This window comes from Nipponia nippon, unplaced genomic scaffold (genome assembly GCF_047370975.1).
Source record: "Nipponia nippon isolate SJK-2023a ecotype South Korea unplaced genomic scaffold, ASM4737097v1 scaffold_16, whole genome shotgun sequence".
Lineage (NCBI taxonomy): Eukaryota > Metazoa > Chordata > Aves > Pelecaniformes > Threskiornithidae > Nipponia > Nipponia nippon.
The window spans coordinates 4,024,439-4,036,851 of NW_028262332.1; the positions used below are offsets into that span (position 1 = coordinate 4,024,439).

At 53.6% G+C, this 12,413-nt stretch overlaps 1 protein-coding gene across 7 annotated transcripts in view; it reads right to left on the reverse strand.

Moving 5' to 3' along the window:
• The window catches only part of ASTN2 (astrotactin 2), a 358,876-nt gene that overhangs the window by 101,798 nt on the left and 244,665 nt on the right, over nt 1-12,413 (reverse strand). For 6 of the 7 annotated variants that reach the window (XR_015703622.1, XM_087752526.1, XM_087752527.1 and 3 more), the window contains one exon: nt 3,826-4,091. Coding sequence is in view for 6 of the 7 variants with exons in the window: in XM_087752526.1 (XP_087608652.1) it covers nt 3,826-4,091 (266 nt within the window). In the remaining variant the exon portion in view is untranslated. Of the gene's footprint in view, nt 1-3,825; nt 4,092-8,026; nt 8,311-12,413 lie in introns of those variants that run through there. The other variant, XM_087752531.1, reaches the window with a different exon arrangement.

Below are 12,413 nucleotides of genomic sequence, written 5' to 3' on the forward strand. Positions count from 1 at the left end.
AAAGTGTGTAACACTGCACTGAGGCAGATGAAAAGACAAACCTACTAAAAAATCCCTGCACATACTGAAGTGGGCAAAATGTCTTGACCTGTGTCTTGCCTCATCTCTGCTGCTAGGCAGAAATGGGAAAACTTTCAGCAAACTTTATAGATGTTAGTATCCACCTTATTAATGACCTTGCTTTCTCTCTATGCACGCATATAATTATCTTTGTGGACATATATGCAAAGAGAAAGACCTTCGTTGTTTACAATTATTATTTAATATTATGGGGGAATTGCGATCTGCTTGCAGTTCCCGTAAGGTCAGCATTTGCTGTATTGATTGAGCATCATCCACACGAACAGGGAAAAGCAGGCAGGGGAGCGCTCAGCCATGGATGCTGCGCTCGGAGCACACCTGCACCCAGGCATCTGCGAATCTTGTTTACGCCACAGGCAAACGCGACTCTGCTAGTGCCTGGGACCCCCCCCCCCAGGCCTCCTACTTGATGCTGAAAAAGAACATTTCATCATCCAGACCATACATGAGATGCTCCTGACAGCACCCACCCTTTGGGAGCCTATCCCAGTGCACAGAGCAAGGGAACAGTTTAAGCCGGCGGCTTTCCGGCACGCTCGCAGTGGACTGGGGCACACCTCTGGGTCTTGGTGACAGGGTGATGGCCTCATGTAGATAGTGGCTTCCCACCGCCCCCAGACCCCTGCTCTTTCCCGGTTGCCCTCCCTCCCTGCTCATGGGGGAAAGCAAGGGGAAGGCCATGCCCCCACCTCTGTGGGCATCCCTTGTCCCCAAGCTCACGATGCCATGAGAGGTGCAGGGACACATCCTCACACAGGCAGCACTAATCCCCCACCAAACCATCCTCTCTGGGGCACGGGCATGGCTACCATCGGCTCCATCTCCTCCGGAGAGGTGGGTGCAGCTTTGCGCAGCCCAAAACACCCAGCAAAACCTCCAGTGCTAAGAGGTGAGGTTTGTGCCGTGGTGGCAGCGAGGCCCTCTGGCAGCAATGGATTACAGCTACCAGGCACTGGGACTCATCCCGGCCTGTGGCACCGAAGGGCAGCAGAGGGAGGAGAGGGAGAGAAATAAATATCCTGCAGCAGAGAGGCTGATGGAGAGAAGGGCGAGAAGCAAGCTGGGGAGGAAGGGATGGAGGTAGCAGGACAGTGGATCAGATGAAGGCTTAAGAAGTGAGCAGGAAGAGGAAAGGAAAGTGCTGGGGATGACGCGAGATAAGGAATTCATGTTGAGGGAAGGGGAATGGGCAGGAAAGAGAAGGAGGAACAGGGAAGCCAAAAAGCGCTCCCTATGTCCTGCTGCAGCAAGGGTAGGGATGGCCTTGGATGGGCTGCAGGGACAGGGAGGATGAGAGGGCCTGCCATCAAGAGAAGCCCACAGCCAAAACAATGAGACCCAGCCCAGCTGCATGCTGGGGGTCAGAGAGGACAGAGTGCACCCACCTGGCCCCCCACCCCAGGACCTGCCACTGTGGATGGAGCAAGGTGACCTGTTCTGGCAAGCGTTGCTCACTGCCAGCTCCCAGTGTCCCCTTAGCACTTGCTCTGGCAGCATCCTCTGTCCTGCAGCTGCCCGAATCCCTCACCCTGCCACCTCTAACCCCAGCACCGCTGATCGAGAGCACCCTGGGGTGAAGGGAGAGCAGACTCACACACAGCACCCTTGCACAGACAGGCTCCCTGGAGGTGCCCCTCCATCTCCGGGTGAGCAGGTGGAGGGAGGAGGAGGAGGAGGGATGCATTGAACACAGCCCTCTGGAAGATGGCTGGGGCTTCTCTTGTTTGGTGGCTTCGTTGGAGTTCTGTTTGTTTGCGTGTTTGTTTGCTGGTTTTCCCGGCGCCTCAGCAGAAAGCACAATGCGGGCTGTCCTCCAGCTGCAGCTGATGGGGCCAGCCCTCCGCATGAGCCAGGCGAGGGAGGGAAGGAGGCTGCTGCTGGTGAAACACAGGCTCCAGCTTCCCAGTACAAGGAGGTGCCCCAAGCGAGCCTGGCAGGGCAGGCAGCGTCGGCAGAGCTGGGGGGACAGGTGAGGAGGAGGGAACCTTGCAGCCAGGGCCAGAGAGGCAGGGTGGCATTGCCACCTGGGCGCGGGGCTAGGAAGGGGAGCTGGTGGTGAGCAGGGTCCATGGAGATCCCCCAGGTCTTGCTGGGCTCTGCTTGCTTTTGCTGTTACCCCTTCCCCACAGGCTAACCTACCTCTCATACCCCAAAAGGAACTGCATTCTTGCAGATCGCTTCTGGGAAACACGTCTTTCTTGCCTGAAGAAAACCAACTTTCCCACTACTCTCCCTGTACCTGTAATGCCTCATCCCACCACTGCCTTGGGCATGCTGATAACGGCAGGTCAATGTCTACACAAGAACTGCCCAGCGGGAGAAGCAGGCATGGGTGGGGAAAGGATGCAGGATGAGAAAATAGTGTGAGAAAGGGAGTTTGAGGAAAAGAGCTGGAAAGAGAGAGGAACTGAGGTATGGAAGTCAGGTATGGCTGCATGGAAGAACAAGGAAGGTTGCTAGATAGGCAAGTACAAACAAGATCACGAGGCAGATATGGAGGAACAGTCCCCACAAGGGATTTGGGTGCCAGAAGCAGCACAGGGGCTCTTTTGCCCATGGATCTGGGAAGGGGGTGAAGCATCTTTCCTGGCGGTCACGCACCTGTGTGCTAGGATTGCTTCCTGACCTGCAGCCCTCTGCATCCCACCCACAGCTGTTGCATGCTGGCTCGCTCCAGGCATCTTAATCAAGCGCAGGCTCAGTGCTAATAAGTGACTTTAAGCAGGTCTGTCATTTTTGGATTTGGGATTGGGGTTAGAGTGCTGCGGATGGGGGTGGCAGCGAACCGAGAAAGTGGGAAATCAATCTCCATAGGATTAATGCTGAAGTTCTTGCAGGAGGGAGAGGAGCCCAGCCCCAGGGAAGAGTGACCTCCAGCTTGGCTGCTCCCTCCTGGAGTAACAGTGACCTCCTGTGGCTGTGGGACTGTCCCGAGGGGCTGGTTATTCCCTCCCTCTGCATGGATGCTTTACAAAGCCACGCTGGAGCCCTACAGGGCTTTGGCCATTCCTTGCACAGCTACAGCTGAGATCTCAGAGCCAGGAGTGAAAGACTGACCTGATGCCTGGCTCTTAAGACCCCTTCACAGGACACATCCTGCACATCAGCGTCTGCTGTGGGTGGACACCAGGAATGGCCATGGCCCCGGCTGCTCATAGCATTGCCTTCACCATCCTGAAGGCAGGAAGACACAGGTCTGCGAGGGCTGTAGGTGGTGGACAGCAGGACCTGCCAGCTCCATCACTGACACCATCCTGAAGCGTTCCCCACCAAACATGCACAGGAAAGCACTGCCCTGCTCCAGGAAACCCAACATTTAGAATCACAGAATCGTTTAGGTTGGAAAAGACCTTTAAGATCATTAAGTCCAACCGTTAACCTAGCACTGCCAAGCCCACCACTAAACCATGTCCCTAAGCACCACAACTACACATCTTTTAAATATCTCCAAGGATGGGGACTCAACCACTTCCCTGAGCAGCCTGGTCCAGTGCCTGATTAACGTTTCAGTGAAGAAATATTTCCTAATATCCATCCTAAACCTCCCCTGACTCAACTTGAGGCCATTTCCTCTTGCACTATAGCTTGTTACTTGGGAGAAGAGACCGACCCCCACCTTGCTACAACCTCCTTTCAGGTAGTTGTAGAGAGCAATAAGATTTATGCAGACTAAGGCAGGCAGACTTGAGAAGTGACTAAGGCAGGATCATAGTGGTGGAGCTGGTCTATCACCGGCTCACTCACCTCCCTGGTATCGTTGTCCTGGATCAGAGCGTACAGAGGCACCACTCGGTTGATCTCCAGCAGAACTGGCGTAGGGCTGAGCTGCTCCTTGCCGGGGCGCCGGCACAAATGGCAAGTGGATGGGCAGCGCCCTTTCTCCTCGCAGTGAATCTCCACACCTGAGATGAGGTGGTCATCAGACAGCATCTGTGCTGTCAGCAGGCCCGAGAGATAAGTAATGAAGGGCATGGATTTCAACTCCTTCTTGTTTCCAAGCTCAGTTGTTTCTGGTTTAGGGAGAAGGAAGAAACCAAACAACATTAAGTAAATCTCAGAACAGTCATCCCAAACCCAAACTTTGCTGTAGTCAGGATAAACACAGCTGCTGAAGGTATAGGCCAGGTGGGAGCAGGAAACCAGAAAGGTCAAGGGGCGAAGGAGAAAAACAGGACTCGCAGGTCACTGCTTGGGAGTGGGTAGAAAGTGTGAGCACTTCCAGCTTCCTTTCTTGTAACTCGCATGTTCACTTTCCGCACTTTAAAATGAAACAAAACCACCCAAGTATATCTTCCATGCCAAAGAGAAACCTCTCCAAAGCGACCAGGTCAAAGAGCTGAGTGTCCTCATCCCTGCCCCAACACCAGCCCTCTCTAGTCCCTGTGGTCCTTAGCTCTCTTTGGGTGACACATTATCCAGGGCACTGAGAGGGACCCAAAGGAGGCTGCAAAGAGACTACATTGTGAGATGAAGCCCCTTGGCAGAGGGGGTAAGCGGGTACCGGAACAATCTCACCACATGGGGAATAGACGGAGGCGTTTCCAAAACCAAACTGTCAACACTCTGCTTTCAGGAAATGCTCAGGCCTTTGAAACCCATTGTGAAACTTCCTGGTGGTCTTAACCACAAGAAGATAAACCCAGAGAGCCTTACTTTGTACTGCCTTGGTCCAAATGCTCGTTAAAGACAGGGAAAGCATCGCACCTGGTGATACCCTGAGTGAAGGAGCCAGGATTCCCATCTTTGTCTTGTACACTTCTATTTAAACTCTTTATCTATAGACACTCCTCTTGGGTTGATCCAAGAATGAGGGCTCGACCTTCATAACCTGGTGACAGACCTACAGAAGAAAAGCCTTTCTCCATCCTGTGCCCGAATGAGGCCCCCAACACCGTGAGCTGGATGAGTGTTGCCTCCAACAACCACCTCCCAGTCCCATGAAGGAGCTGTAGAGGAAGGAGGATTGTCTCAATGCCCTTGGCTTGCAGTGACATGCAGCTGATCTGGCAAGGCACAAGTCAATTAAAAATGCAAGTAAACACAGTATTCATTCATGACTCCTGAAGCCCTTCAGGCTAGGGACAGCCCTTCCCTGCTGTCTGGCTGTCAGGGAACACTTCTGTGCGCAGGATCAAAGCTGTCACGGGAAGAATGAGCAAATTCCAACCAACCCATCTTTCAGTGGGATAAAAGGGGGACAGTTGCTAAAATAAATTAAAACAAGGCTGTGAGGAGATGTCTCAACATCTAGGGAGACACTGGTGTACACAGACATGGAAAATGAGAGTTGGAGCTGGTTCTTGAAGAGATTATTTTCTGAAAGAGCAGCTCCAGGCAACTTCAAGCCTTGTATGGGAAAACCATGAAGCCATGATAAACTGGGTGGCTCAGAAAGAGCGAAGCTACAGGATGATACCATGAGCCTCTGCTCACTTCTGGATAAGAGTAACTTTTTTTTTTTAGCATCGCTACTAAACTACATTTAGAAGAGAAAGAAGGAGATGACAATGACACTTCTGGGCTGCCAAGCTTCTTCACCAGAGCTCAAGCAGTGATTTCAGCAGTCCTCCATGGGGAAGGAAGCTTTGGAGCCATGATTTAAGGGAGAAGATGAACATAGAGCTGAAGAGAAAGTGGAATCAGTTACCTCATGATTGGCAATAGGATATCAAACCTTCCTTCCTGAATTATTTGCTTTATAGCTAAGAATGATAGACCACTAGCATCAAATGCCTGGATGTGTCCTTAACGCAAGCTATAGCTTAGCCTAAGCTTAGCTAAGGCTTGTCTGGAGATGTAGCACACAGTTTCAAGCCTTTCTAAAAGGCTTTCTGAAAATCATTGTTCAAATTGCACATACAGGCTTCCACCAACACTTGGAAGAAGATCTGGACACAGCCCAGGCTGGATGGGCAGCATGGTCCAGCTGCTGGAGCACTGCTCTGGGAATGCCTTGTTGGAGGCTCCGTTCCAAGATATCTGCTCTGTGCTTCTCCCCCTGCGTCACCTGTCCTCTCTGCATTGGAAGCACAGAGCACACCGTGGTGTGCGCACAGTGCTTGGGGTCTCAGGTGCTCTTCTAGTACAAACAAGCAGTAAGGAGTGGGATGAATAAGCAGGAAGAGCAACCTCCCTCGGTCCTCCTCAGTTATGGTCTGTGTTTGCAAGGAGCAAGCTGAGGCAAGTTAAGGAGGAAAATAAACATCTGAGCAAGAATTTTCCTCTGCAGGAGAGCACTAGCTCTGGGGGCACCCAATTTGTGTACTCAACAGTCTCCCTGCATTGCCCCATGCTGAGGGACAACCCAACTGATGCAGCTGTAAGAGCTCAGACTCAAGTGTTTGCATTAGCTGCCCCATCCGGGAATACAGATGAAGCTCCGTGCAGCAGTACTCCACCAGACATGTCACCTTGGGGACGGAGAGGACACGGCTTCCCTGCAAATGGTGGGCTAGACAAGGAGAGCCATCCTCCAGCAACCACTCTGACAACACAGACCCTTTAGCAAGAAAAGAAAATGAACATGAGCTCGTCCAACATATTCTGCACCACCCGCTGCCTCCTTCACCCATCGCTCCCAGGAAAGGGCACTGTAGCCAGGGGTAGTGAAGATGGTTGTTTCTTTCCAAAGGGACTGGCATGAAAGTGAGAGTTCCTCCTTTCTCCTGAAGGAAACCCAGGTGGAGCAAAGCCATTTCAGGAGCAGCAGTCACCAAATGGAGCTGCACTCTCTACAAAAGTAGAAGTCTGCAAATAAAGTAAGATAGAAAACAGTGTGAGTAGTGCAAGTCCCCTTCCATAGCCACGTTCTCAGCAACAGAAGATTAACCGTGGAGCCTGGTGACTCGTGGCAGGCTTGTCAGAAGAGCAGATTTCCTAGGTAAGGTGGAAACGGCTATCTGCATTTAATCCTCTTTGTAACAGTGGAAGCCCCAGTCACTTTGGGGAAAAGGACTACTTTGCAGACTGGCTTCCTGGGGACGTAAGGGGTTACTGCAGCTGAGCTTACTGGTTCAGCGTGCTGGCAAGGGGCCCATGGTGTTCCCTTGTACCGAAAAGGCTCTGGGTACAACTCCAAAGGAGGAAAACGAAATAGGATGTGGCTCAGCAGAGGGAGATGGGCTTCATTGCCAAATTGCCAGCTCTCATCCAGACAAGCACTTGGAAGTCATCAGCACTAGATAGCAATTCCTGGTAGCTTTTGTGGAATGAGCTTTGGGGGCTTAAGTAGAGACCTAACAAAATAATCACGCCGTTTCTGCTTTTAAAACCTATCTGAGAGTGCCAGCTGCTCACCCTGCTTGTGAACCAGCTCCTCCAGAGCCAGGGAGAGACAGCCAGGAGGACTCTTGTTCCTCATCTGCTTGCTCACGGAGTGGAAAGCATCAGCTCCAGGTGCCTTCAGGATGGTACTCATCCCTAGAAAGCTGGCGATTTCCTTGACAGAGACTGCTTCCTTCTCTTCCCACCCACATCACCCACCACTCGCAGCATCTCACAGAGGAGTTATTCAGATCTGGGAGCGGGGTCCCTCTGTCTCCCTCTCTCCTGCCTCTGAGATGAGTTTTGGTTATTTGCTCAGCTGCCTGCATGCAAGGAGGGGGCCTGGGGGCCAGCCCGTTCTCCCCACAGCAAACCTGACAGTGAACTGGAGGAAACCTGCATATTCCTGGAGGCTCGGTCTGGCTTTTATTACCTAGTCACTGTACAGCGTTCGTCAGCACTGAGGCCCAGCTGACTGGCTTCTTCTCAAATGAAAATATGGGCGACCCAACCCTGTTCCTGATGAAGTCAAAGGAAGTTTTTGCCGTTGGACTGGAGAGAATCAGAACCAGACCCTGCAACGTACTATTGCAATGCCATCTCCAGCTGCCAGCGAAGCCAACAGAAACACTCCGGTTGTCTTCGCTGCAAGCTGAGTCCAGTCCAGAGTAAGTAAACCCACCTTTAGCATTCAGGTCCACATTGCATGAGCCCCATGCAGAACTCGATAATCTCCCAGGGCGCTCAGATTGCTCTTGCAAAGCCTCTGCTTGGCTCCAAGGGAAGGGCTTTGCAGGTGGCCACTTTGTTAGGGTGCTCCAAAGGTCCTGTTCTGGCAGGAGGATGAGGCTTGGCTGCAGGGGCTGCAGCACAGCAGCAGTGAGGACAGAGGGATTCCTTATCAGCCCTTGCATCGGAACATGCTTTCCTAATGCTGCTGGCGACTCAGTTGAATCCTGGCAACATCTGTTTGGAAGCACAGTGCTGCGGATGTGGTTAGACGCATCACGGCAACTTGTAGGAGTTATTAGTTTGTTTGTTTGTCTGAAATATGTATTTTAAAAAAAAAAACAACAACACAGCAAAACAAATAAAATAACAGCCTTCCACTAAGCATCAAGTCTCACTTAAGAAAGAGAGAATGAGCAGCGCAGGGTGTGCAGAGGTACTGCTCGCCTATCGGGGTGCCTCGCTCTGTCTCTGTGCTCCACCAGGATTTAATAACCCCACGGCACGAGGTGACTGCCTGCACAGTGCGCAGGGGTCCCTGCCCGGGATGCGGCAGTTGCAGATGTAGGGAAATGCTTCCAGTGTTACCAGCAGCACCTCCTAGTGCTTGGACAAGAGGGAAGCACGATAACACCGCTACTATAACAATAACAAAAGCATGATACCTAATTCTTTTGTATTGGAGTGCTATTTTGTCTTGAGAGCTCCCAGAAGATGATGGGTTTGCTAGTGGTCCAGCATTTCTTACAGCGCCTCTTCCAAAAGATCCCAAGTCATTCCAAAACTGGGAATCACTCCACTTACCACAAGAATGCAGCCACATCAGGGGTAGGATGTGGTAGCTCTTCAACAGCAGAAAAGCTTGGAACAAGGAGAAGAGAATGCTCTCCAGCTGAAGCCATAGAGAGAACATCAGGAACAGACCCAGGTAGGGATTCCTCCAGGCTCAGCAGGTTAACCCTGCCGACACAGACAGGCTGCTCAGCTGGGCCTGATTTAGGACCTGGTTTTTCCATTTCATGCAAGGAAGACGTAATTCTGGTTCACCTCCCATTTACACCACCCTCCAGCTGGACAGGCCTAGTGCCACCACGGGCAGGACAGTGGGGATTTATGGCCAACACACATCTGCTGGCACAGGCTGCCCGTTTATTACCTGGTGGAATAATACCCCATTCATTGGCAAATCCATCGAAAGGGAGTTAGAAAGAAAATCAATAGATGTGTTTGCCTGGGAATTTCTCTTGCAGTGAGATATTGTCAGTGCGGTAACCAACAGGTCTATGAAGAGCCCAGGCAGATTTAATGCTGCCCGCTGTTAGTGATGGGCAAACAACGCTCGAGACTGCGAGGAAGGCGTGGGCACAATGTCCGGGGGAGCCAGCAGTGCTCCTCTGTCACATGCATCCACGTGTGTAAGAAGCATGGTGCCAGTCCTTGTCACTGCCCAGGAAATGCCGTACCGGCAGCGGCTCAGGCTGGCTGTGCCGAACTGCCAAGCAGCCAGCAACGCCCGCGTCCCCCGCGTCTCACACGTGGGCTGGGGCAAGGGAAGGCTCACCTAGGAACCGCTACCCGTCTTTTGGGGGAATGCAGCCGTCCCGTTGCATGGCATCCCGCGTGGGAAGCTTGGGTGAAGGCATGACTACAGCCTGCCCAGGAGGGATGCAGCACATGAGTGCAGACCCCAGAAGTGTGCACGCTGGGGGCTGGGAAGCAACTGCAGATGCGCACCCGTGGGACACCTCTGCCGAGCCCCCCGGCGCAGCTGGTGGGGATGCGCGGAGCCCTGCCACCGGCGTGGCTGCGGGGCAGTTGTGGCCATCACGGTCCGTGAGGACCTGCTGCCCTCTCGTGGCATCGCGGGAGGATGGCTCTCGGGCTGGAGATCCTGCCACCGCTCGCTCTGCCGCTGTCACCCCACAGCCCCGCTGCGGGGACCTCCTGGGCCTCATCCTTCGGGGAGCCCCACGCCTTGGAAAGACGAGTCTGGCAACCCAAATGCATAACATCCCTCGGCGCCAACACGAGATAATCTGAATCTGATGGTTTGTGACCCCTTTTCTCCCCGTTATGTCTGGAGATGCCCACACTGCCAGCTGCCTGCCTGCCTCTGCCCCCCAGCAGCCTCCTGCTACAAACCCTCCTCTCCCTGCTGATGCTCTGACCGCTGCTCCCAGCCCATTAACCTACCTCAACTAAACACAGAACCCTGCAGACTGAGTGCCCCAACGCCCAACCGCAAGGAGTGGCCAGAGAGCCGCACCGTGGTGGTTGCGGCTCAGCGGCATGCGTGACCCCTGCCTGCCCATGGGAGCCCCTCTACCCTGGGGCTGATCCCGAAGGTACCGGCAGGAAGAAATCCAGAGGCAGACCATCTCCTCTGCCCGCAGGCTGGCCAGGCAGGCTCTGCAGTAACCTCAGCTTCAGATGAGCCATTTACAGACTTGCAAGCCTGTGGTATTAGGAAAAAAAGCCAGGAGGGCTTTTAGAGACCACCGATAAACCTCTGTAAAAGGGGCCGGTGCAGGTATCACCGGTGAGCTCGCATTATCAAAGGAACTAGCTCTGCAGAACCCTGTACAGTCCCCACTGCCACCTTCCTGCCTGTGCCAGCTCTCTCAGGAAGAGCAACTGAAGCCGTGCCCTGCTCATCCGACCCTTAGTGGCATCTCAGTGCTCGCCCCTCTGCCTCTGAGCCACTATGGCCCCGCAAGGACGGCTCCATGACCCCCAAATCGCTGCTGCCGCCCCCCACAGGCTGCTGTGTAAGACCCATATCAGCAGCTGGCTCCCTCCTGGCTCCAATGCACCCGCACGCCCATTTCCCACAGGATGTCCAAGAACTACCAAGCCCTGCCGGCTGGACGGCCGTCAGCGTGGGGCAGCCCCTCCGGACATGCCACTCTGCCAGGGCGTCGGGGTTCACAGCCTCCCCATCCTTCCTTGTCATGGCACAGGGTCCCCACACTCCAACAGGCTGGGTAGCATCATTGGCTCATCGTTATCACCTCTAACCAAATCCAGAGAGTCCTTTGTTTCCTCCCCAGGATGCATTAAAAGCTTATTTTCTTATTCCTACCATTATTTTTCCCTCATACCTTTCATTTTCAGATGTGCTCTCACAAAATCTGCCAGACCACCCTGGTTCAATGGTAATGTCCACTTTTATTCACTGGAAAATACATCAGGGGCCGAAAGAACCCTGGTGATGCCAAGAGCCGGGAGTGAACCCCGTGTCCCCTCCCTGGGCACAGCAACGCCCTCAGGGAACCGCTGGTGCCCAGGGGGGTCCCGCTGAGATTTGCTGCTCAGGGCCTGAAGCACAGCATGAGACAGGAGACTGTAAATCTCACTCATTTTCTTTTGCAACCCTGGTCAGGCTTTGCATCTGCTCTCTCTGCCTCTGAGTTCATCCACTGCCCACGTTGCTGATCCCTGCTGCTCCTGACCGCTGCTCGGGTGTAGATCCCTTCCAACTGAACTACTCTATTCTGTTCTGAATAGAAAAAAGTAAAAAAAAAAAAATACCAAAACCAGAAGGTGGCAAGAATTGCCGTATTATGCTAGTGCTTTCTTCAGTGCTGGTTGGTAGCTGCTGGAGCGGGTGAGCAAGCAACACTGGAAATGTGCTGCAGCTTTTGCTGAAAGGTCTGGGCATGGCCCCACAGCTGCTGGCACTGTGCTGGCTGCACCGTGCTCCTGCCCGGGCACGCAGGAGGAAGGGCCACAGGCAGCATTTACGGGCAATGGTTAAACTGAGGCCTCACCTCCTCCCCAGGCAGCAAACTCCTCCGAGCCTCCAGACCTCCACCTGCACACCAGCGGCACTGCTGGTGTGTGAAGGACATGGTTCCCCTGGACCTGCCTGCCCAAGCCTGGGCTTCTCCCTGCTCCTACAGAGGCAGCCCCAAGCCCTGACATTTCCTGATCTGCTGTCCAGCCCCACGGGGTCACAGTAAAACTGGTCTCTGCACCATCCATAAAGCTGTCTCACGATGGCCGAGCAAAAGCTGAGCCGCAACAGGACCAGTGTTGCTGACGGCCCTTACAGCAGCACAACCCTGGGAAGTGCCAGGGCAGAGCAGAGCCACGGTCCGACGGCGAAACCCCTGCCCCTGGTTACCACTGCCAGCCTGCAAGCAGCGCGAGAGCCCGTCTGACAGGCAGAGAGGTCAGAAATAAAGGTCGGAGGGACGAGGAGGGAAGAGGCAGGAGGGAAATGACTGATTCTATGATTAACAACTCTGGTCATTAGTCCTGCAGGCGTGTAATGGAGATGCCATCCTTTGCTGCCTCCCAGGCGCGAGCGGAGGAGTCGAATGACCGGGCAATGCAAG